This window comes from Oncorhynchus masou, chromosome 6 (genome assembly GCF_036934945.1).
Source record: "Oncorhynchus masou masou isolate Uvic2021 chromosome 6, UVic_Omas_1.1, whole genome shotgun sequence".
Classification (NCBI taxonomy): Eukaryota; Metazoa; Chordata; class Actinopteri; order Salmoniformes; family Salmonidae; genus Oncorhynchus; species Oncorhynchus masou.
In genome coordinates this window covers 44,508,096-44,533,443 of record NC_088217.1, presented here as the reverse complement: position 1 = coordinate 44,533,443, position 25,348 = coordinate 44,508,096, and the positions used below count along the sequence as shown (strand labels likewise).

The 25,348-nt window shown below is 42.7% G+C and overlaps 1 protein-coding gene across 1 annotated transcript; it reads left to right on the top strand.

The window, feature by feature from the left end:
• Nucleotides 1–3,003: 3,003 nt before the first annotated feature.
• Nucleotides 3,004–24,278, top strand: LOC135542103 (MAP kinase-activated protein kinase 2-like). Its single transcript, XM_064968761.1, has 10 exons — nucleotides 3,004–3,695; nucleotides 17,293–17,432; nucleotides 18,542–18,606; nucleotides 18,741–18,820; nucleotides 18,945–19,071; nucleotides 21,410–21,485; nucleotides 21,598–21,722; nucleotides 22,464–22,549; nucleotides 22,713–22,793; nucleotides 23,269–24,278. The coding sequence occupies exons 1-10, from the start codon at nucleotides 3,405–3,407 to the stop codon at nucleotides 23,422–23,424; spliced, it is 1,227 nt and encodes a 408-aa protein (XP_064824833.1). The 5' UTR covers nucleotides 3,004–3,404; the 3' UTR covers nucleotides 23,425–24,278.
• The last annotated feature ends 1,070 nt before the right edge of the window (nucleotides 24,279–25,348 follow it).

Sequence of the window (25,348 nt, the reverse complement as noted above, 5' to 3'; positions counted from 1 at the left end):
CAAGGTCACGGCCCCACCAGCCCGCCACGGGGGGATGGGGATTTTGAGTTATTGTGTGTTGTAAGTTTGAATTAATTAAGGCTGGGCTAGTAATGCATCTTGTTTGTCCCCTATCCGTTTTCAGGATGTGATGACTAAGTACCCAGTCCTGTATGAGGAGTCCATGAACACAGTCCTAATCCAGGAGGTCATCAGTTAACCTAGCCCTGTCATTAATCACTGCTGAAGTCCCTAATGTCTTGTCAGTGCCACATCTTCTTCTCCCACCATTAACTTCAAGCCAGTTCCAGTTACCATCCTAATCCTCCGTATCAGAGAGCGCTTCTATAGTTATATTATATTTTTTCTCATGATAGCTGTAGTGAAATGTGTAGTTTTAAGGGGTCAGACATAGTAGTACGGCACCCCTGAAACAAATTGGGGTAAGTGCCTTGCTCAAGGGCAAATTGACACATTTTTGCTTTTCGGCTCGGTTATTCAAACGAGCGACCTTTCGGTATCTGGCCCATATTCACCATTCTCCTTAGTATCTCTCTCTAATTCTCATCCATCCAACCTTCTCTCTCTCAGGTATAACCCGGTTGTTAGCGGTCGTGTCCCAGAGCCTCAGTAATATAGTGAAGGCTCGAAAGTGCTTAGTGGCGAGGTCATCAGAACTGCCGCTTATGGCCAACAGCTTGTTCGTCAAAAAGTACTTGACATGTAGCAGGCCAAGGTATTCACAGGAACGCATACACTACATGACCAGAATATGTGGACACGTGCTTGTCGAACATCTCGTTACAAAATCATGGGCATTAATATAGAGTTGGTCCCCCCTTTGCTTCTATAACAGCCTCCACTCTTCTGGCAAGGCTTTCACTAGATGTTGGAACATTGCTGCGGGGACTGTCTTCCATTCAGCCACAAGAGCATTAGTGAGGTCGGGCACTGATATTGGGCGATTAGGCCTGGCTCACAGTCGGCATTCCAATTCATCCCAAGGGTGTTCGATGGGTTTGAGGTCAGGGCTCTATGCAGGCCAGTCAAGTTCTTCCACACCGATCTCAACAAACTATTTCTGCATGGATCTCACTTTGTGCACAGGGGCATTGTCATGCTGAAACAGGAAAGGGCCTTCCCCAAACTGTTGCCACAAAGTTGGAAGCACAGAATCATCTAGAACAGGGGTACTCAAGTACTATTTGAGAAGGTCCGGTCACGCAAATTTCTGCGGTGGCAAAGATCCGGATGGATAATGTAATTTATCGACGTAATAACAAACCCCGCAGCTCACAACCCATGCGACCTCAAACTGTTCACACCCCTCTTGTTGGCGGATGTTTTGGGCTGTTTTTTTGCTGTTTTAAAGCTAATTTCCTTAAATTCTATGCATTCTTCCATGTCTTGTGTGTGTTTATATGATACAAGGGGTCGAAGCCCGAAACATGTCAAATTGCAGGTCTTAGGGTGTCATCGCCGAAGTCAATGCCTCTCCCTGTTCGGGCGGTGTTCGGCGGTCGACATCGCCGGTCTTCTAGCCATCGCGATCCATTTTTCATTTTCCATTTATTTTGTCTCGTTTTCCCACACACCTGGCTCTCATTTCCCTCATTATGTGTTGTGTATTTAACCCTCTGTTTCCCCCATGACTTTGTGTGGTATTGTTTATCTGTTTTTATGTATGCGCACGTTCGGCTGGTTGCGCTGGGTTATGTTCAACCCGTATTTGTATTTGGTGTTCGTTTGGGCCGTGTGCTTTTGGTTGGCCAAATTAAAGGCTCCGTTTTGCTACCAAATATCTGCTCTCCTGTGCCTGACTTCCAACAGCCCTTCACACATACCTTGACATAGGGTCCTGTGGTCTAGAATGTAATTGTATACTGTATCTTTAAGAGTTCCTTTCACTAGAACTAATGGTCCTAGCCCGAACCATGAAAAACAGCCCCAGACCATTATTCCTCCTCCACCAAACTTTACAGTTGGCACTATGCATTCAGGCAGGTAGCATTCTCCTGGCATCCGCCAAACCCAGATTCATCCATTGGACTGCCAGATGGTGAAGCATGATACGTCACTCCAGCCCACACTTGGCACACTTGACACTTGACACTTGGTTGGCCAGGGAAACCCATTTCCTGAAGCTCCATATGAACAGTTCTTGTGCTGTCGTTGCTATCAGAGTCAGTTTGGAACTCGGTAGTGAGTGTTGCAACCAAGGACAGACGATTGTTACGTGCTTTGTGCTTCAGCACTTGGAGGTCCCATTCGGTGAGCTTGTGAGCTGATGAAGACATCTTGTCTATCGAAATGTTGGATATTAGGTTATTCAATTATTGCATCTGAGCTCCTATAGAGCTCTCCCTTTCTTTTTCAAGTCTTCTACTCCACTAGCCGGCACATCACCTAAACAGGTATGTGTTTCCTTCACCTCCAGATTAGCTTGTGTGGCCTACCACTTTTCTACTGAGCCGTTGTTGCTCCTAGACATTTCCACTTCACAATAACAGCACTTGCAATTGACCGGGGCAGCTCCAGCAGAGCAGAAATTTGGCGAACTGGCGATGCCTGACGGTGCCACGTTGAAAGTCACTGGGCTCTTCAGTAAGGCCATTCTACTGCCAGTGTATACACCTTCCAGCAATGAGTGTGGCTGAAATAGCCGAATCCACTAATTTGAATGGGTGTATAAACTTTTGGTCATGTAGTGTAAATAGAGGGATGGATATCCTTAAACTGAAGCAGGCATCGCCTGCTTAGCTTATACTGGCAGTCTTTTTAAACTCGTAATCTAACATATACAGTAATCTGACATATGTGGATAGTATGTATTGCATAGAAACCATCCTACTTGTTGTTAGTCTTCAGGGGAAACATTTTGATTTGATTCCATTCAACTCAACCCTACCCTGACTACCAGTTATTTGTCAACTGTACTGCTCCTTTAAAAGACAGCCGCTAGAGAAATATGACTTGAGCTGAGGGTAATGTTTCCGCTAGCTCCTTAGTCAGTAGCCGGTGTGAATGTAACGAAAGGACGTTGGAAAGTGACGAGGCCAGTTTAACCGAAGTCATTCTACTATAGCCTACTCAGATGTGGACATGTTTTAGTGAAACAAACATTACACTGTGGATATACAGGATTATTGAATTGAACTTGAATAGAATCATTTAAGTAATAGAAAACTTTTAGTTTCAAACTTTTTTAATAGTGGGACTATTGTTTTAAACATCCCAAGGCACACAGGTACTGGCCAAGAGAAAGTGACTACCGAATGCGCGCCCTTTTCAGTGTCTGGGAGTAATTTCTGCTTGGTGTAAATAACGGACAAGCGCGTCATTTCACTTGCGAATCATATTAGCCTATTGAGGTTGTTTTTTTCATCCTGGGGGACCACTCACAGAGACACAGCAGCTGTGGGACCATGCTACAAAATGGTATTGGTAAGGAGAAACCTTCGGAACTGCCGAAGCTGCCAGAACCAGACTTCCCATCAGAACCTTCAACCCAGCCAGCCCCCATTGACAGCGCAGTGCGTACGGCACAGGACACGGATTCCACGCACTTCCCCTTGCCGGAGTTCCCCAAATTGGAGATAAAGCGTAACGCGGTGACAGACGATTATAAGATATCTAGTCAGGTCCTTGGGTTTGGGATCAATGGGAAGGTTCTGGAATGCACAAATAAGAAGACGGGGGAGAAGTGCGCACTGAAGGTAATATCACCTACCAATGGAAATAGGCTGTTGCTCACTCGGAGTGTGAGTCCTGATTCCATTTGGTCATATTGGGATCAGACGATTATAAGATATCTAGTCAGGTCCTTGGGTTTGGGATCAATGGGAAGGTTCTGGAATGCACAAATAAGAAGACGGGGGAGAAGTGCGCACTGAAGGTAATATCACCTACCAATGGAAATAGGCTGTTGCTCACTCGGAGTGTGAGTCCTGATTCCATTTGGTCATATTGGGATCTTGCATATTCCCTAGTGAAGATCAAATCAACTAGAAAAACTAACTTAGGAACTTTGATCGGAGTTTCTTTTCAGATTTATCTCTGCCAGTACACTTATAAAAAAGATTAAAAGGGTTATTCGACTGTCCCCATAGGAGAACCCTTTAAATAACACTTGTTTCATGGTAGAAGCCTTTTTGGGTTATACATGGCACCCAAAAGGGTTATACCTGGAACTAAAACAGGATCATCTATGAGGACAGCTGAAAACCATTGGAACCATGTTTTCTAACAGTATACAATCCCATTCACCATGTGCCAAGTACTAGCATGACATTGTAAATAAGTATTCTATTGAGGAAAAGCCATGGTGGTGTAATAACACGGTAATTAACATGGGCAACTAGTGTATACCGGTATCCATGTGTGTGTAATGCATATTCTATGTGTGTACGTGATGGCTGGCAGGGGCATCACCAGAGGTTCATAACATTCAGGGCTCAACTCATAGTGGATATGCTATGAGTTGGAATTATAGCCCACCAACTTTACAGTGGCACTCACTCATCTTTGTATTTATATTGCGAAAGGCCTTTTCGCAACTGCCTACTGTTCATTGACAGCCACATCGAGTTCCGACTGTAGCCGAGGCCTATGCGCTCCTGATGTGACAAAAAACAATCGACAACGATTTTTTTTAAAGAAGCTACTGATCCTATGTGGCTAAATTATGCTCTCTGGTGTAGTATTTTCAATGATTTAATTCATTTCTATACAGACAACAGTAGGCTAATTATATCATTTGGCAAATGTATTTCAATTTATCTGCAGCACTTCCAGCACCCCTTCCATGTACTGTGCTCTCCCCAAGGCCATATAATCAACACTTCTTATTATTAATTCAACGGATTGTAGTCAGTAACCCCATATGAGGTTATTGGATAGTTAAGCCTACTGTTACAATAATATTTAAAGTAATATATCAGCCAGTAGCCTGTAGAATAATTCCATTAAGTCAATGAACAAGTGTTTCGATCTAATCACGTATTTTCTCATGGTTACCCAATTTAGTTAACATTTCCCAACCTAATTGTAATCTAATATCCAAACTGAGATTCAGTGAAAACAAAAAAGACAATGTATCAGTCTTGGCTTAAAGCAGCGCGTTGCTGTTACATTTATTATAGGCAAACAAGTGGTGTCGTGATATATTTTGCCTACCGGAGCACAATTTTTGTAAATGATTATTATATACTATTTTCTGATTTAAAGTTGGTAGACTACCTAAATGTAGGCCGATTGTATAATATAATTTTTAAATATAGGCCTACATACAATGCCTCATCCAAATTGCACATTGCATATGCCTAAACATAGGCCTATTGGCTCAAAGAAAATGTTCTATTTTTTTCATCCTACAACAAAAAATGAGGCCTACCTTATTATAAATTAGGGCATCATCATTGTCAATCGTGAATGCAAATTATTAACGTTTTACTGGATCAGCATCTAGACATTTGCATGCCAACAACCTGCATGACAATAATTTGATCCCAATCCCTTTGGGAATATGCATTTTGATCTTGTTAAATTATTTAAGTAGCCTAACTAATGTTTAATCAAATGTTAGAGCAGATGGAGTTAAACAGAGCCACCTGTATTTTGTTTCAATCAAAGCATATTTAGCCTATGGCGCACACTGTTGAGTTTTTAAAAATTATTTTACATTTCAGCACAATCATCCTAAATTGTCATAAGAAATGACGTCGTGTTTTTGGTCTAACAGTAGCCTAACATCATATATGCTATTATATTCGCTTTTTTATCTAGAATGAATCATTAATTGATTGTGTGAGACAGCACCACACTGAGAAGTGGCAAAGCATCACTCCGCTGCCCAACAGCATCACTATACCGCTGATTATAAAGTGTGGATGACTTCAGGAGTTTCAAGTAACCACAGCTCTATGAACTAAGCGGCAAATTCAGTTGATACTTTTGTTTTACACCATCCCAGCAGCTCTACATATTCGGGGATGACCCAAAATCATTCGGGGCTAAAGCTAAAGCCCCTGCTGGCTGTGTCATTGACCTTCAACTAGCCTATCAGTTAAAGGATAATTCCACCGAAAAACGTTATTTTGGTATTTGTCCATTGTCGAGATTGTCTCAAAATGTTTTTCATGTTAGCAATCAAGTTTTCAAGATATTTAACTTCCAAAATATAGAAATACAGCCAACATAATACATTTTGTTTAGTTACACAGTACCAGTCTAAAGTTTGGACACACCTATTAATCAAGGGTTTTTCTTCTCTTTTTTTTACTCTTTTCTACATTGTAGAATAGTAGTGAAGACATCAGTACTATGAAATAACACATGGAATCATGTAGCAACCCAAACAGTGTTAAACAAATCCAAATATATTTTATAATGTAGATTATTCAAAGTAGCCACCCTTTGCCTTGATGACAGCTTTGCACACTCTTGGCATTCTCTCAACCAGCTTCATGAGGAATGCTTTTCCAACAGTCCTGAAGGAGTTCCCACATATGCTGAGCACTAGTTGGAGGCTTTTCCTTTCCTCCGCGGTCCAACTCATCCCAAACCCAACTCATCTCAATTAGGTTGAGGTCAGGTGATTTTGGAGGCCAAGTCATCTGATGCAGCACTCCATGACTTTCCTTCTTGGTCAAATAGCCCTTACACAGACTGGAGGTGTGTTGGGTCAATGACCTGTTGAAAAACAAATGATAGTCCCACTAAGTGCAAACCCACTAATTGTCATCAGCAAAGCACCCCCACACCATCACACCTCCTCCATGATTCACAGTGGGAACCACACATGTGGAGATCATCCGTTCACCTACTCTGTGTCTCACAAAGACACAGCGGTTGGAACCAAAATCTCACATTTGGACTCATTAGACCAAAGGATAGATTTCCACCGGTCTAATGTCCATTGCTCGTGTTTCTTTGCCCAAGGACGTCTCTTTGCAGCAATTCAGCCATGAAGGCCTGATTCACGCAATCTCCTCTGAACACTTGTGATTGAGATGTGTCTGTTACTTGAACTCTGTGAAGCATTTATCTGGGCTGCAATTTAGGAGGCTGGTAACTCTAATGAACTTATCCTCTGCAGCAGAGACAGCTGTGGGTCTTCCTTTCCTGTGGCAGTCCTCATGAGAGCCAGTTTCATCATAGCGCTTGATGGTTTTTGCGACTGCACTTGAAGAAATTCTCTGTATTGACTGACCTTCATGTCTTAAAGTAATGATGGACTGTGGTTTCTCTTTGCTTATTTGAGTTGTTCTTGCCATACTATGGACTTTAACCAAATAGGGCTGTCTTCTGTATAACACCCCTGCCTTGTCACAACTGATTGGCTCAAATAAGGAAAGAAATTCCACAAATGAACTTTAAACAAGGCACACCTGTTCATTGAAATGCATTCCAGGTGACTACATCATGAAGCTGGTTGAGAGAATGCCAAGAGTGTGCAAAGCTGTCATCAAAGCAAATGGTGGCTACTTTGAAGACTCTCAAATATAAAATATATTTTGACTTGTTTAACACTTTGTTGGTTACTACATGATCCCATATGTGTTATTTCATAATTCTGCTATCTTCACTATAATTCTACAATGTAGAAAATTGTAAAATTAAAGAAAAACCCTTGAATGAATAGCTGTCCAAACTTTTGACTGGTACTGTATATCTTGACAACTTGATTGCTGACATGGAAAACATTTTAGGACTGTATCAACAATGGACGTATGAAACAAATACCAAAAGACAGTTTTTGGTAGAGTTTACCCTTAAGGTGCTGACTCTGCTCCTGGAGTTGGGTTCCTGGAAGACAGGCAGGGGGGATCATGGGATAGGCTGAGGCTCAGAACAAATGTGTTACTCTGGTTTTGATTTACACGTGTGCAGTGATTGGAACAAAAATTATTTTCCAATTGTTTAATTCTGAACAGAACCATTATTTTTTTAGTGTCATTCCACTGTTCCAACCAGCAAAATAAAGTTCTGAACCGGTTCGAACAAAAAAAGTAATGGTTTATATCACTCCTTTCTGTTCCTTTTTAAACCTTTGAAATATATATTGTTTTTTACATTTAGCTTGACATTAAATTACTTCACCAATGGATAGAGCAGCTTGCTATGGTGCGGGCAAGCTATGCACATGCATTGTGCAGACAAGTGGGCACCTTGTTGTTATGACATGCATTATCTGAATTAGGCCCACTGTAACGCTCAATGAGTGAGTGTGTGTGTGGAGTCAGGCGCAGAGAGCAAAGGATGCAGGAAAAAACACGCTATAATGTCCATAATCAAAAGATCAAAATAGTATTTACCCAACACAGGCGAAACTATAAACGGGGCCTGTGGAACGGGGAGGGGTTGTAACTTCCCTCGTGGCAAGTGCCTAGGAGCCTTACTCTGGGCGCACACCGAACAGGAGGAGACATAGAATCGCACATCCCTCAACAAGATGGGCCACCAGTACTTCCCCCTAAGACTTCGCACTGTCCTCGAAATACCCGGGTGACCCGGGACCGAGGGTAGACTATGAGCCCATCGAATCAATTGATCACGAACAGCGAGCGGCACGTACCTACGACCCTCCGGACACTGTGGAGGCGCAGGTTCCTCCCTAAGTGCCCGCTTGATGTCCGCGTCCACCTCCCATACTGCTGGTGCTACCAGCTTAGCCGCCGGAATGATGGGAGTAGGATCAATGGACCGGTCCTCAGTGTCATAGAGGCGGGACAGCGCGTCAGCCTTAGTGTTGAGGGAACCTGGTCGATACGAGATAGTAAAACGGAATCTGGTGAAATACATGGCCCACCTTGCCTGACGAGGATTCAGTCTCCTAGCTGATCGGATGTACACCAGGTTACGGTGGTCAGTCCAGATGAGGAAAGAGTGCTTAGCCCCCTCAAGCCAGTGTCTCCATACCTTCAGAGCCTTAACCATAGCCAACAACTCCCTGTCCCCCACATCATAATTCCGCTCCGCTGGCCCGAGCTTCTTCGGAAAAAAAAGCACAGGGGCGGAGCTTCGGTGGCGTACCCGAGCGCTGTGAGAGCACTGCTCCAACCCCAGCCTCGGATGCGTCCACCTCTACAATGAACGCCAAAGAAGGGTCCAGATGCACCAACACCGGCGCCTCAGTGAACAGCGCCTTCAACCTACGGAAAGCTCCGTCCGCCTCTGCTGACCACTGCAGACGCACCGGCCCCCCTTCAGCAGTGAGGTAATAGGAGCTGCTACCTGACCAAAACCCCGGATAAGCCTCCAGTAGTAATTGGCAAACCCTAAGAACCGCTGCACTTCCTTTACCGTGGTCGGAGTCGGCCAATTACGCACGGCCTTGACATGGTCACCCTCCATTACCACCCCGAGCTGGAAATGCGATAACCCAGGAAGGAAACGGAACGTTTGGAAAACTCACATTTCTCTGCCTTCACGTACAGGTCATGCTCCAACAGTCGCCCAAGAACCTTGCGCATCAGAGACACATGCGCGGTGCGTGTAGTGGAGTAGATCAAAATATCATCAATATACACCACCACACCCTGTCCGTGCAGGTCTCTGAGAATCTCGTCAACGAAGGATTGAAAGATAGCTGGAGCATTCTTTAACCCGTACGGCATGACGAGGCACTCATAATGGCCAGATGTGGTACTAAACGCGGTTTTCCACTCATCTCCCTCCCGAATACGCACCAGATTATACGCACTCTTGAGATCCAGTTTCGTGAAGAACTGCGCTCCGTGAAATGATTCCACTGCCGCAGCGATGAGAGGTAGTGGGTAACTAAAACCCACCGTGATGGAATTGAGACCTCGATAATCAATACACGGACGCAAACCACCATCCTTTTTCTTCACAAAAAAGAAACTCGAGGAGACGGGTGACATGGAGGGCCGAATGTATCCCTGTCCCAGAGCTTCCGTGACATGTCTCTATAGCCAACGTCTCCTCCTGGGATAAAGGATACACATGACTCCTGGGGAGTGCAGCATTTACCTGGAGGTTTATCACGCAATCCCCCTGTCGATGGGGCGGTAATTGGGTCGCTTTCTTTTTACTGAAAGCTATAGCCAAAATCGGCATAATGCGCACGGTGGAATGCGCACGGTGGAAACCTGGTCTGGACTCTCCACCGTTGTCGCACCGATGGAAACTCCTACACACCTGCCTGAACACTCATCAGACCACTCCTGGAGAGTTCCCTGTTTCCACAAAATCGTCAGATTGTGAATAGCCAGACAGGGAATCCCCAGCACCACCGGAAACGCAGGTGAATCGATAAGGAACCGACTAATCCGCTCCTTATGATTCCCTTGCGTAATCATCAAAGGAATTGTGGCCTCCCTGACCAGCCCTGACCCTAACGGTCGACTATCTAAAGAGTACCCGTAAGGCAAGAGATGAGGACACTCACGCTCTCCTTGTCCAAGGGACCCGGCCGAACGGTGGCCAGGTAGAGGTCTAGTTGGAGTAGGAATCCCTGGCACCCCGCCGCTGCTCCATCGTACATCCTCGGAGGCGTAATGCGCAGAGCGCTGGGACCGGATTCCGCTGGGGGAGATGGTAGAGTTGCTGGTGGGAGGGTAGGTGGGGTAGTAGGGAGACCACTCCTCTCCCAACGATCCATCCTCTCCATCATTTGATCCATCGCTGATCCGATGTGATGAAGGATGGACGTGTGATGAAGGACTCTCTCCTCCATGGTGGGGAGAGGGGTGGTCGCTGCTCCTGCTGACTCCAACTCTGATGGTGCGGGCTTCTGTAACGCTCAATGAGTGAGTGTGTGTGGAGTCAGACGCAGAGAGCAAAGGATGCGGGGAAAAAACACGCTTTAATGTCCGTAATCAAAAGATCAAAATAGTATTTACCCAACACAGGCGAAACTATGAAACAAATAGGACCCTTATGGTAAAATACTAGGACAGCGTAAAACCCAACACAAAATACTAACACCTCACAATACAGTAGAACAAGCCCGCACAAACAGAAGCGGGCTAAACCAACTTAAATAACCACACCCTAACAACCATACAAGGAACAGGTGAAACCAATTAGACAAAAACAAACGAACACAGAACAAAGGATCGGTGGCAGCTAGTAGACCGGCGAAGACGACCGCCGAGCGCCACCTGAACCAGAAGGGGAGTCAACATCGGTACTATTCGTGACACCCACAGAATTATACCTACAGAGGAGCAGCTTCTATGAAATAACTTTGAATGTCTTTGAACTTCAGAGAGTTGGTTTAACTAACATTGGACCAGAGATTTCCCTTGATCATGAATCTCCATTCCATTACATTACACATAATGCCGTCTCGAGTTTTCAAGAGCTAGACCAGCTAGCTAGCTAACAAGTTTGTGCAGAGTGGCATCATAATTAAAATAAAAACATGTCTTACCTTTTTGTAACACAGCAAAGTAGTTAACACCGTAATAACCATAGTATCCTTAATTAGCTTTGAAAAAGTTAATCCATTGTTCTCTCATGAAAAATCTCTCTCCCTAATTTCTGAATCACGCTTGTAACGTCTGTAGCTACAGCAGACTATGCATGCTTCGGCGGGAGGGGGAGAGGTAGGCAGTCTACACACACACTGGGAAAGATTATCAGCTGGCAGGCAGACACTGGAATACGTTTTTGAGTGAGTGAGGGCTTTGCATACTGTAGGTGCTTTGTTTAGTTTTTTGTGGGACTGGGGAAAAAAATGCCCAGAACGTTAAATAACGTTATTAACCAGTTCCCATGCTTTTAAAATAATGGTTCTGGTCCGGAACAGTATAGATCAATTTTGTTCTTGGTTTTGGTTCTGGTTCTGTTCCTTGAAAAATGTAATCGTTTTTGGTTCTGTTCTCTGAACTGGTTCCAACCCCTGCACGGGTGTGCTTTGCATGTTACTATTCTGGTTGAGCGGCAACAACCTTGTGTGTGATCTGACCATATAGTATTTAGCACATTGGCATGATGCAAGACACTGTTAACTTATGCTTTAGCTCAGTAGGTTTTCTCATCACACACCACACACACACACGACACACAACTCACGTTGTTCTGGCCAATGGAAAGCTGTCACCTGTCAGTATAGGGCTACAGAGGCAGCGGTTTACTGCCTACAGCAGGGGTACTCAAATACTATTTGAAAAGGTCTGGTCAGAGACATTTCCTCGGTGGCAAAGGTCCAGATGGATAATGTTATTTATCGGCGTAGTGTCAAACCCCCACCTGCGCAACCCTTTCAATCCCAAACTGTTCACATCCATCTTGTTGGCAGAGAAAAAAAATACAGTTTTTAAGCTAATTTCCTGCAATTCTACACTTTTGCCATGGAAGAAAGGGAAAATGTAGCCGTTTTAAAGCTCTTTTCTGGCAATTCTACACATTTTCTATGTTTTATGGGCGTTCATATGATACCAGGAGTTGAATTCCGACTGAATTCATTTTTGTTTTTAATAGTCTGGACCTGTGGTCCGTATTGACCCTGTTCTGGGTCCGGATCCTCCTTTTTACATATGGCTTTCCTACAGTAATCCAGCCGGATCAGAATCTCCTAACCAGGAGCATATAGTCACACACAAAGGACTAGAGGGGGCTGTGGGTCAGGATAAAAAGATTGGATACAGTACAGAATCGGAGAAGAGAGAGATAGGAGAAGGGAAGAGAGTAGAACATTTTACAGGGGATGGCAGAAAAAAGAGTAATATGTGTCTGGAAATTGTCCTGGAATTCAAATCTATGTTGTCATTCACATTCAATTATTAGAGGTTATTTAAACTTACAGTTTTTCAATTTAAATTACTATAAAAATTATTGCAACCAAACCAATATATATATATATATATATATATATATATATATATATATATATATATATATATATATATATATATCATTCTATTGGTTGCAATAATTTTTAGGCTAGACACAGACTCTTAGAGCTTGCAGCCAGGCAAGTCTAAGATGAGAGAACCCTGATAGCTGTAATTGAATCAGATTAAAAGTATGGCTTCTCTTCAGGTCTAGTAGAGTGGATTAAAACTATACCCATCCATTACCCCATATATATATATGGGGGTACAACCATCCCAGCTCTGCAGATTTTGCTGCGAAGAGACAGAATCATTAGATCATTTTGTTTTGGTATTGTTCATATGTAGCTTGTTTTTGGTAACAGGTTCTGCACCATTTACCTGGAGCTAACTCTGCAGATAGCACTGCTGGGTGATTTTGAAAACCATAGTCAATCGATCAATCGATCAATAATATAATAATACTCTTAGCAAAAAAATGTATCTTTAATTTACAATCTGTAGAAACTATTAGAATAAAAAGGTTCAGAACTTTGTGAAACATCACAGCACAGTTGAAACATATATGGCAAATAGAAATCAGTACTGGATGGTCTTCAGAGATAGATGGGAGGGGTTGAGGGTAGCTGAAGGATGAGACTAAAAACAAATAAAAGATAACTGTTGTAAAATATACAGTGTCCCTAAAATGTATATAGTATGTATAAGCTGGAAGTAGACGCCTGAGTGTTGTTGTCCATTAGTTTACTCCAGTTAGGGGTGGGGTGTTAGGGTTAGGGGAAAAGAATAAAGGAAAATCCATTTTTAAAATATATAAATTATATATATATATATTTACAAAAAATATATGGGGGATTGGAAATGATGCAGACAATTACATTGATGGAAGCCACAATCTATCTGCAATATTACATCTGATCTACCCTCCAAATAAATGTTTTTACAATAATTATTATTATTAGAGGTTATTTTCAGTGTTTGGGACAACATACAGCAGAGTGCAATCAGTCAGGAAAACACCATTTGGCAAACGGATGCTGTGGATAATTAGGGTACAAGTACTGACAGATGCTGTGGATAAGTAATGAGCATTTTAAATTGGAGGACTGAAAGTTGGCCTGCTGACTGACATTGCCTGGTATAGTTGCCTATTATAGGTAAGAAGCTGTGTTACGCATTTTAATTGCAATCACAACTGGGTGTCTCACCAGGTGCCTGATCATAACTCCCACTGTCAAAGAGGACCCAGAGCAGGTCACAGCAAAGATGATCTATTATATTGACAAGATGGTCGACTGACCGCTCTACTAATGGAAATACATGTCCACAAAGGCGAAAGACAGGCTGGAGGAGGCGAGATCAGGTGGGAATGTCCTAGCTAGCCATTGATCTTTTGTAGAAAACATATCAAGATACTCGTAGAAAATGTAAGCATTATGAAACTTCTGTTTGCTCAAATAAGCCTCACCTATCAAAATAGCAATTCACTTTTATCTTTACCAAATGAACACTCTCTCATTGCCCCCATACAAAAACTCCTCACTTGGTCTGCTTAACCCTATAATTGTTAAGCAGACCAAGTCTGCTTAATCTGTGAGGACATATTTTGGGCGGAGTCGACCCTCTCGCTTTGCCTAGTCCTCTCTGGTCACAGTGACCAGGAACTACCCATGGAGCCACAGGGCAAAGCTGTCCAAAAAGGGCTCTCACTCAGATCCAATTTATGAGCTTGGAGAATGTGACCAATGGAAAGCATTTAAATATTGACTGCAGGGAATGGACACCACCCACTGTATGCCAAATAAAATGTGTGTGTGTGTGTGTGTGTGTGTGTGTGTGTGTGTGTGTGTGTGTGTGTGTGTGTGTGTGTGTGTGTGTGTGTGTGTGTGTGTGTGTGTGTGTGTGTGTGTGTGTGTGTGTGTGTGTTTCTGCGTCTATGTGTTTGTCCACATTGAATTTCTCTGAATTTCTCCCCTATGTGGAAGCTAGATGGATTGCAACAGTACTAGGCTGCATTCAAAGCACGTCTTCCGCCTCCACCACATCCCATTTCCCTGTAACATGGTGGAGACTCATGCTTGAGCCTTTTACTTTCGGCAGTGGTGTAAAATACTTAAGTAAAAATACTTGAAAGTATTAAGTTGTTTTTTGGGAGGTATCAATACTTTACTTCACTACTTATATTTTTGTCAACTTCTTCTTTTACTTCACTACATTCCTAAAGAAAATAATGTACTTTTTACTCCATACATTTTCCCTGACACCCAAAAGTACTCGTTACATTTTGAATGTTTAGCAGGACAGGAAAATGGTCCAATTCACACACTTCTCAAGAGAACATCACTGGTCATCCCTACTGCCTCTGATCTGGCGGACTCACTAAACACAAATGCTTCATTTGTAAATGATGTCTAAGTTTTAGAGTGTGCCCCTGGCTATCCATACATTAAAAAAAACAAGAAAAGGTGCCGCTTGGTTTGCTTAATTTAAGGAATTTGAAATGATTTATACTTTTGCATTTACTTTTGATACTTATATTCAATATTTTGTATATTCAGACTTTTTCTCAAGTAGTATTTTATTGGGTAACTTTCACTTTTACTTGAGTCATTTTCTATAAAGGTACAGTATCATTATTTTTACTCAAGGGTGATTGGATACTTTTTCCACCACTGACAAGCTTCAAATAGCTGTAAAAAAATAAAAATTGCTAGTGAAAAGCTATTTAGATGTAACAATGATTTCCTACACTATTCAGTGCAGAAATTGAATGAACAGTATAGAATTCTATCAAGCAGGAAATGACAGAGAGATTTCTACATTGGCCGCTTGCCCCGATTTCCACCAGATATCACAGCCGCAAAGTCAAAGCAGCTATCCCATTTTGACAACAGAAGCCGACCCAGCGGTAGAAATCAAGAGGTGAATATCACGGCAAATCAACACATCATTCCACTATTACTGCAGATATATTGTCAGAATTTATTTTTTTTCTCAAAAAATCCCATTTGTAGCACCTTAAATCCCCTTTGTTCCTGGAGGAACTTAGGGCTTGTACTAAAAGTTTTCCAACGTTTCCAGTTGTGCCTACATTACATTTACATTTGAATCATTTAGCAGACGCTCTTATCCACTGTCCAGGAAATGAAGCGCACGGGGCCCTAAGCTATCTGTATCTTCATATGAGAACCTATAAAACACAATAAAGTAGCCAAGACTCTTTCTCACAGATACTGGACAGAATGAAGACCACTCTTTTATAGTGACCCTGGGTACTGTGGGTTGTGAGATTAAGTTTAAACACACATCAGTTAAAGAGGCCAACGGAAGTCCTTCGTATCGCTTCCACTTTCACCACACCTCCATCCTTCCTCTTCAGAGAAAGACTATCCCTATAAGCATAGATATAAAAAATACACTCACACACTAATTCATGCCAAAGAAAACACAACTAAGCACATGTGTACGATAAACACACACATAAATACACACTCATTCACAATATAAATACTCAAAGATGAAGAATCCCTCATTTTGTGTGAAGTTGATATGAAACCTAGTTCCTATGGTAACATTGTAAATCTTAAAAAAGGGTTTATGATTGTTCAGGTTGAAGTTTCACCTGTCTTTTAATTAGCTGCTCTTTACAGCATGTGCCTTGGCCACTCATAAGCCATTCCGTTTGGATGGATGATGCAACGAGAATACGATGAGAGCAAGTCTCTTAGGGCCAAATCCAAACTTTTGCATACTTTCCCTGTGTTCAAGAAACTCATTCATTGTTAAGTGAGGGACTCAGGTTCTCCGGTTATGTCTTCTATAATCGAAAGAGAGCATAAATTCTGTTTATTGCCAGTCATTCTAAAACCACAACTTTCTCGAAGAAACTCCTTCTCCATGTGCAAGAGAAATGTATGTACAGGAACTTCCACATTTCTCTCACCATCCACCTTGTCATATAATTGAAGCTGTAAAAATTGAGGTAAAGCAAAGCGTGTGTAAGGTTGTGGCAAAAGGATGAGTGGTGGCCAGACTGTCTGTGTTGTGTTCTGTTCTCAGCTGCAGCTCTGTGACTGGGCCCGCATGGTATCCAGCAGGAGCCCACTCTGTAACTGTCAGCACCCAAAAATACCCTCTGATGGAATGGAAGACGGGTGCTATGTCAAGGCCTGCCAGCTATCTACTGTGTGTGTGTTCGTGTGTGTGTGTATGTGAAATGACTTAACCGGCCCACTGTGGTAGAGAACTGAAAGAGGGAAAAGATAACATTGAAGTCCTGTTATGGACAGGTCAGGCAGATCAGGGGAGTTGTTAAGTGTCATTATGATTTAAATGGATCAGGTTCGGCTGCGTGGCCAACCAGCCTCTTTTGTCATGATTGATCGATTCCCTTCAGGACAGAACGAGTGCCTGGTTGGAATGCCAATTGTTTCGCTTAAATTAAGTAATTCAATCTCACTCTCTGCCCTTCCCGTTCTCCACTCCTTCCCCACACTTCACTCCAATACAGATCCTCTATGACAGTCCCAAGGCGAGGCAGGAGGTTGAGCTTCACTGGCGGGTGTCGGGGGGGCCTTACATCGTTGGTATTCTCAGTCTGTACGAGAACATGCATCGTGGGAAGAAGTGCCTGCTCATCATCATGGAATGGTAGGATCTTGTCCTGTCAGCTCTTTGACTACATTACCCAGAATCCTCTGTTATGTGGGAATACAAGTCCCATTTATCTGTCTTCAGCAGCTATCCATAAACTATTGACATAGTGCCAATCCCTCATAGCTTCTCTCTGATACCATTAGGCTTGATGGAAAGGTCAGTCACTTGGCCTTGGTATGTCTATGCAGGCCAAGTATGTGGGCAGGCCTGGGGCTCCACCTGTGCCTCACAGATCACCACAGGTTCTCCTCAGTACTCAGAGATGACATAGACGCTCTTGATATACTGTAGTATTCTGTCGTAGTCATGTTTTAAGGAAATAAAGAACACATGGTTGGAGCAGTGAGAATGCATTAACTCAAGTGTGTATGTGGGATTTTTAGATACTGACATTGATTTCCAATGAGCTACATTTCTAAAGAAATGGGAGTATAGTGTACTGGCAAGTCATAGACAGTGAGTGTGATGATTCAGAGCTGGGGGTGTATGTGACGTGTGTTGCTCCCTGTAAAGTAATCTGTCTTTGTGGTCAGCTCTTTCCTGTCTCAGAGATGTTGAAAGGAGGGCAGCTAAACTCAGCTAAGCTCAGCTAGTTTAATGAAGGAGAATAATCTATAACTGAGTTTGACTTGGATTAATCTCTCTTATTCACTTCCTCCTTACTCTCTCGCTCACTCTCTCTATCGCTCACATGCATACACACACGCACACTCAAAAGAGCATATAAACAATTCTTTCCACATAACAGAAGGTGATTCACTGTGTTTTTCGAAAGACAAAGATCATTGAGGAGGATAGAGGAGTCCCAGTCTGTATGGATGTTTATGTGTATAATGACAAAATGGAAAGACAGAGGGGCAGATGAAGTGCTTGTGCATAGCAGACTGTTCTGTTCCCAGTCTAATGTTATCCCACGAAACATCAACCTCATCTAAATGGATCGTGTTTTCACTATTGTTTTAGGGCTTTTTATTCAAGTAGCAGAGTTCATCTTTTTGAAAAATGTCTAATGTGGGAGAGTTGTAGGCAGTGTTATGTTTCGAATGATAACTCCATGACAGCATCTCAATATTAACTCAATGTATGTGTTTCTCTTGTTCCAGTATGCAAGGGGGAGAACTGTTCAGCCGGATCCAGGCCAGAGGAGACCAAGCTTTCACTGAGAGAGGTGAAGGGGCACAGAGTGGAGGGGGCCAAGGAAAAAGGATTGAGTCTGTTTCTAGGAATGGACATACTATACTGTATATGTGTAATGTTACTGACAGTGTTGTCCTGAGACTGTATAACTCTGCTCTCATCTAGAGGGCTCAGAGATCATGCGGGATATTGGCACGGCCATCGAGTTTCTCCACAACATGAACATCGCACACAGAGACATCAAGGTGAGCAATGTGACACTGACACACAGATAAAGATAACAGCAGCAGATAATGACAGAGTTGCCATACATTTAGTAATAATATGCATACAGTTAATGACAGATACGTTTCACTTCCCCTCCCTCAGCCTGAGAACCTGCTGTATACTCATCAGAAGAGCAACGGTACTCTCAAACTGACAGACTTTGGCTTCGCTAAGGAGACCACTCTACACAACCTCCTGCAGACCCCCTGCTACACCCCTTACTATGTGGGTAAGTTCCCAGCTAACATATTTGATTCCTTGGAAGTTGTGGGAACGTACATCTTTGGATTTCCATTGGTTCTGGGAATGAAGCCTTATGTTTTTTTAAACGTTTAGGAGAACGGAAGTGAACATTTCGCCTGTTCTGGGAACGTTCATTTTTAGGTTGCAAGGAAGTTCTGAGAACATCTGTATGATGCAAAACACATCATACAGGCCAGATTACTGTATTTTGAAAGTTACATATCTTGAAAACGTCATTGCTGACATACAATACATTTGGAACAATATCAACAATGCACGAAAGAAACAAATAACTAAAGATAGTTTTTGGGTAGAGTTTTTCTTTAATGTTCTTTGTAATATTTGAGAACATTCCCAATGTCACACCAATTGGAGAACGTTCCTAAAACATTTACCAACATTTAAATTCAATTTTATCATGATTGAACTTTTAGGAAAGGTTCTGTTAAATTAATTAAATACAAAGAAAATAATGTAATTTTGTCAAGTTCCTTAAATGTGTGTAGAATGTTCCAAAGCCAAGCAACTGTCCTGCACCAGAATGGTTGTATGCAAAGTGAACATAGAACAACCACACTCTCACCAAGCTCTAAGAAACATATGGTTCGCAGAACGTCATGTGCGAGCTGGGTGACAATACTAAACTACTGTAGGAATATGTGTAACAATCAGATTTACAGAGCCTTCGGAAAGAATTAAGAATTAAGACCATTTTGTTATATTACAGCCTTGTTCTAAACTTGATTAAATAAAAAATGTTACTCAGCAATCTACACACAATACCCCATAATGACAAAGCGAAAAAATGTTTTTAGAAATACCTTATCTACATAAGTATTCAGACTGTTTGCTATAAGATTCGAAATTGAGCTCAGGTGCATCCTGTTTCCATTAATCATCCATGTGATGTTTCTACAACTTGGAGTCCACCTGTGGTAAATTCTATTGATTGGACATGATTTGGAAAGGCACACACTATATAAGGTCCCATGGTTGACAGTACATGTCAGAGCAAAAACCAAGCCATGAGGTCAAAGGAATTGTCCGTAGAGCTCCGAGATAGGATTGTGTCGAAGCACTGATCTGGGCAAGGGTACCAAAACATTTCCCAGCATTGAAGGTCCCCAAGACCACAGTGGCCTCCATCATTCTTAAATGGAAGCAATTTGGAACCACCAAGACTCTTCCTAGATCTGGTCGCCCGGCCAATCTGAGCAATCGGGGGAGACGGGCCTTGGTCAGCGAAATGAACAAGAACACGATGGTCACTCTGACAGAGCTCCAGATTTCCTCTGTGGAACCTTCCAGATGGACAACCACCTCTGCAGCACTCCACAAATCAGGCCTTTATGGTAGAGTGGCCAGACGGAAACCACTCCTCAGTAAAGGACTCTCAGACCATGAGAAACAAGATTCTCTGGTCTGATGAAACCAAGATTGAACTCTTTGGCCTGAATGCCAAGAGTGACGTCTGGAGGAAACCTGGCGCTCAGGACCTAAGACTGGGGCGAAGGTTCACCTTCCAACAGGACAACGACCCTAAGCACACAGCCAAGACAACGAGTGACTTCGGTACAAGTCTCTGAATGTCCTTGAGGGGCCCAGCCAGAGCCCGGACTCGAACCCGATTGAACATCTCTGTAGAGACCTAAAATTAGCTGTGCAGCAACACTCCCCATCCAACCTGGCAGAGCTTGAGAGGATCTGTAGAGAAGAATTTGGAGAACCCCCTTAAATACAGGTGTGCCAAGCTTGTAGCATCATAACCAAGAAGACTTCAGGCTGTAATCGCTGCCAAAGGTGCTTCAACACAGGCAGGGATCAGTAATCCAGATATGTGGGGCAAAGGTACAGGATGGTAGGCAGGCTCAGGGTCAGGGTAGGCAGAGGTCAGTAATCCAGATATGTGGGGCAAAGATACAGGATGGCAGGCAGTCTCAGGGTCAGGGCAGGTAGAAAAGGTCAAAACCGGGAAAACTAGAAAACAGGAACAATCAAGAGACAGGAACAGAGGGAAACACACTGGTAGGCTTGACGAAAGAAAACAAACTGACAACAGACAGAGAACACAGGTATAAATACACAGGGGACAATGAGGAAGATGGGCGACACCTGGAGGGAGGCGGAGACAATCACAAAGACAGGTGAAACAGATCAGGGTGTGACAGTAACGTAACAAAATGTGAAAAAGTCAAGTCAAATACTTGTTAGTATTAAATCCGAATGCAGTAGTTAAATCCGAATGCACTGTCCGTCACTATATTCTGCAAATAATATTGGACAAGTAATTGTATTTTCCATCTGTCTGTTTTTCTGTTTATAAGCTCCTGAGGTTTTGGGCCCGGAGAAATATGACAAGTCATGTGACATGTGGTCTCTGGGCGTCATCATGTATATCCTGTGAGTAGTGTGTGTGTGTGTGTGCATATACAGTGCTTGCATACTATATAATCGTTTGATAGTCAGTGCAACCTAATAACTATCAACATCTACGCATTTGTCTTCTGTTTAGGCTGTGTGGTTTCCCACCGTTCTACTCTAACACGGGCCAGGCCATCTCTCCAGGGATGAAACGGAGGATCAGGATGGGCCAGTACGAGTTCCCCAAACCTGAGTGGGCTGAGGTGTCAGAGGAAGGTGAGACTGGGTTGGGTCATCCTTCCACTAAACAATGGTTCCCCAATTGGTGGCCTGCGGGTTTTTTTATTTGGCCCCCCAAGTTTTCTAATGATGCATTTTCTTTGTTGGACATAAAATACGGTAAAAATACCAGAAAATCAGCTCCAAGTTATTTTAATTTTTTAAAATTTTTCCAAGTATTCCCGAGCATAATAGAGAGATGTGGTTGTATTCAAATGTAAGCAAGGTTTTACATTATTATGCTTTTGTCAAATATGTTATCTGTTTGGGCTTCTTGCGGTCAATTTGCAATCTGCAAATGATTTGTAATTATGTTCCGGCCCCCCGACCATCCACTCAAGAACAAAAATGGTCTGCGGGGGAATCTAGTTGATGATCCCTGCACTAGACTATTAGCCCTGGCTTTTGTTTATTTGTTAGTATAGCTCTGCATTCCCTCCAATGTTGTCACTCCCAGAAATCCCTTTCATTCAGACAAACATAAGCAAACTTCTAAATAGTCAGTTTTATAGCACAACACTCATCCACAAGCACACCCAAACATAGACAAGGCACATAAACTCAGATTAGCAGCTCTTAAATGCCAGGGATAGTATGGCTAAATCTCTGAATTCACACTGGTAGGACTTCCTGCTCATGTGGACCAACTGGTGCCTTATTCCAAAACAACGCCTTGGCTGGCGCCTGGTGTGTGTCTGTGTGTATTTTGACCTCTATCCTCTTATTGATTTCTCTCAGCCAAACAGTTGATCCATCAGCTGCTAAAGACAGACCCCAATGACAGAATGACCATCACACAGTTTATGAACCACCCCTGGATCAATGTGAGTGTGTGTGTGTGTGTGTGTGTGTGTGTGTGTGTGTGTGTGTGTGTGTGTGTGTGTGTGTGTGTGTGTGTGTGTGTGTGTGTGTGTGTGTGTGTGTGTGTGTGTGTGTATTTACAGTGCATGCATACTATATATTTGTGTATGTGTTTTGTCATTGCAGCAGTCCATGGTTGTTCCCTCCACACCGCTCCACACCACACGGGTCCTGACTGAGGACAGAGAGATGTGGGATGACGTGAAGGTCAGAATCAGACTAACACTGACACCTCTGGTCATCCAGGAACTTCCCAGGATCAACAGAATCATAGAATGTATAAACTTTACATCCAGACAATATTTTAAATACAGTTGAAACAATGAAAATTACACATTTTCCCACGTAGATATCTCAAAATGTGAGTGGAGTTTCAGTGCTTTTGTGGTGTGAAAATATGGAAATGGAATTGCTCCCAGATCAGATGACCCTGGAGTGGTTGACCTTCCACAAGGGGGAGGCAAACATCAGAGTCTGGTCTGAAGCCATTTTTAGAAACAGAGGGCTTATTGCCTCCTCTCATATTTATTATGCTGTAGGCTATATTCAGAGCATAGCTTTATCTTCTGTCTATCTATCTATCATTAAATAAACCCGCCCTCACTTTGATTATTCTTCTCTCTCTCTTCTCTATTTTCCACCCTCCTTTTCTCCCTAACACTTTCCTCTCTGTGTGCTGTAGGAGGAGATGACCAGTGCTCTGGCCACCATGCGTGTGGACTATGGCCAGGTGAAGATCAAAGACCTGGACACCTCCAGCAACCCACTGCTCAACAAGAGACGCAAGAAGGCCGCTGCCGGGGGCAAATTGGGAGGCAGCGTCTGCAACAGCCAGTGAAAGACGAGGTGGGAGGGAAGCCACAGCCAGAACAGAAAGGGAAGCCCAGAGGACACACCTGGACCAGCTGGGAGGGGAAAAGGCTGTGGGAGGTCTGGGCAGAAACATGCAGAAGAGATTTATCAGGGGGAGTGTGTTAGGAAACAGCAGGGAAATGTTATTTGGAGATTCTCAGCAATCAGTCGAATTGAAGGACATATGAAGTGATGACAATGTATTTAACACTTATCAGCCAAGATGAGCAGGCCTTCATACTGTAGGCCTTCCATACGTTTTTAATTTGATGGTGTGTTAGTGTGTGTGTTATTTTGAAAGGTCATTCAGGATCTGCTCTTTATAAGTTCCTGTATGTTTGTTGTGTGTGTGCCTGTGTGTTTATGTGTGTTGTAACCAATGTTCCCTCTAAAAATGCTCAGCACTGAGCAAATTTCAGGTCTGCTGAACACAAACTTGAACGTTGTGAAAATTCTGTGCAACTTCCAGTGTGCGTTTACTGTGAACACTTGGGCTGTACCCGCTTTCATTTACAGTTAACAGTGGCCAAGTCATCTACTGTGGCTATGTGGTCATAATGTAGGCCTACCAGAGTGGCCTACCATCAAAAACAATGGAGAAAATGCATCCCATAACATTTTAACATGAAAATAGCTGTTCTATCATTCAGCCTGCAGTAGCAGCCAATGTGTGGTGTTCAATGTACGCCAACATTCCATGAGACTTTTGAAAAAAAACATACAGGGCCTGACATTAACCTGTTTATCCACTTGTTCTTCAGACAAGGAGGTGACTGAAAATGTAATGTTGTTTGATGCAAGAAACTGCTTTACAAAATAAAATGCATTATTATTCCCATACCATTATTACAGAGAATCAGACAAATTATACTAACCTCTGCCTATTGGCTACTTAGCTTATTCAAGCCTGTCTCAAAATACAACACTGCCCCTTTAAGACAACAAAAGCTCTTTACCTGACTCTCTTTTCAAAGATGTCTCGAAATGTACACAATTTGTGCTCTTGTAGGAAGTAAATACTCCCCTATTGCTTACTACACAGCATCTATAACTGGGCTAATAACCTAGCTCAGAACCACTCATGCTGTAAACACAGTCCAGTTCAAAGTAAATGGCACAGATCCATATATGGCAATGTTCTATTTGCATATAGGCCTACTGTGTAGAGCAAGGGCTGGTTGGTACATGTCAATGCAATAGAATCCTACTCCGAAGCATTCTGCCTACAAGAAAATCTCTTGCATAGTTCATTTTGTTTTGATATGTTGCATTGAAAGTGGCTAATATTGCGTTGATTCGATCAAATTTGCCACAGTAAAGGCAAAACATTGTGTTAACAGGGGAAACCCCTGAACAGTGGTCACCAACCTTTGAGTTAAAATCAGAGTCAAAATGCAAGCAGAGATCTACCGCTTAGACTTTTTTTTTTACATTACTTTAAAAAACGTACGCCTATGCAACATGAACCAATTAAAAACAGTACTGTAGCAATGAGGTTTGTCAGTAAGTTATAGGCCCAATATATTTTCATTGCATATAGGCTTTTCTTCAATTGCCCTACCAATGCATTGTTGTTTGGGAATTCGAGGTAGGATACTGTATATGATCACACCGGTAATACATCCGTTGTTGTATTACTTATGCGGCACAGCTGAGTGAGCATACATTTAAATCATTTGCTTTTATTTTATTGGGTCGATGGTACCTGAATCTATGGTCAGTCTCAGTGGAGGGAGAGAGCAGCATCCCTCCGCTCTCCCTTTCCTCCACTGACACGGACCAAAAAGGGAAACAGTCTTCCAGCTGATGGCAAAAACTCAAATCGCACCACATTATTTCTGCCTCATGTACAAATTCATGTTGTTCCTCCTATGAACAGAGAAAGTGAAATATTCCTCTATATTAAAAAA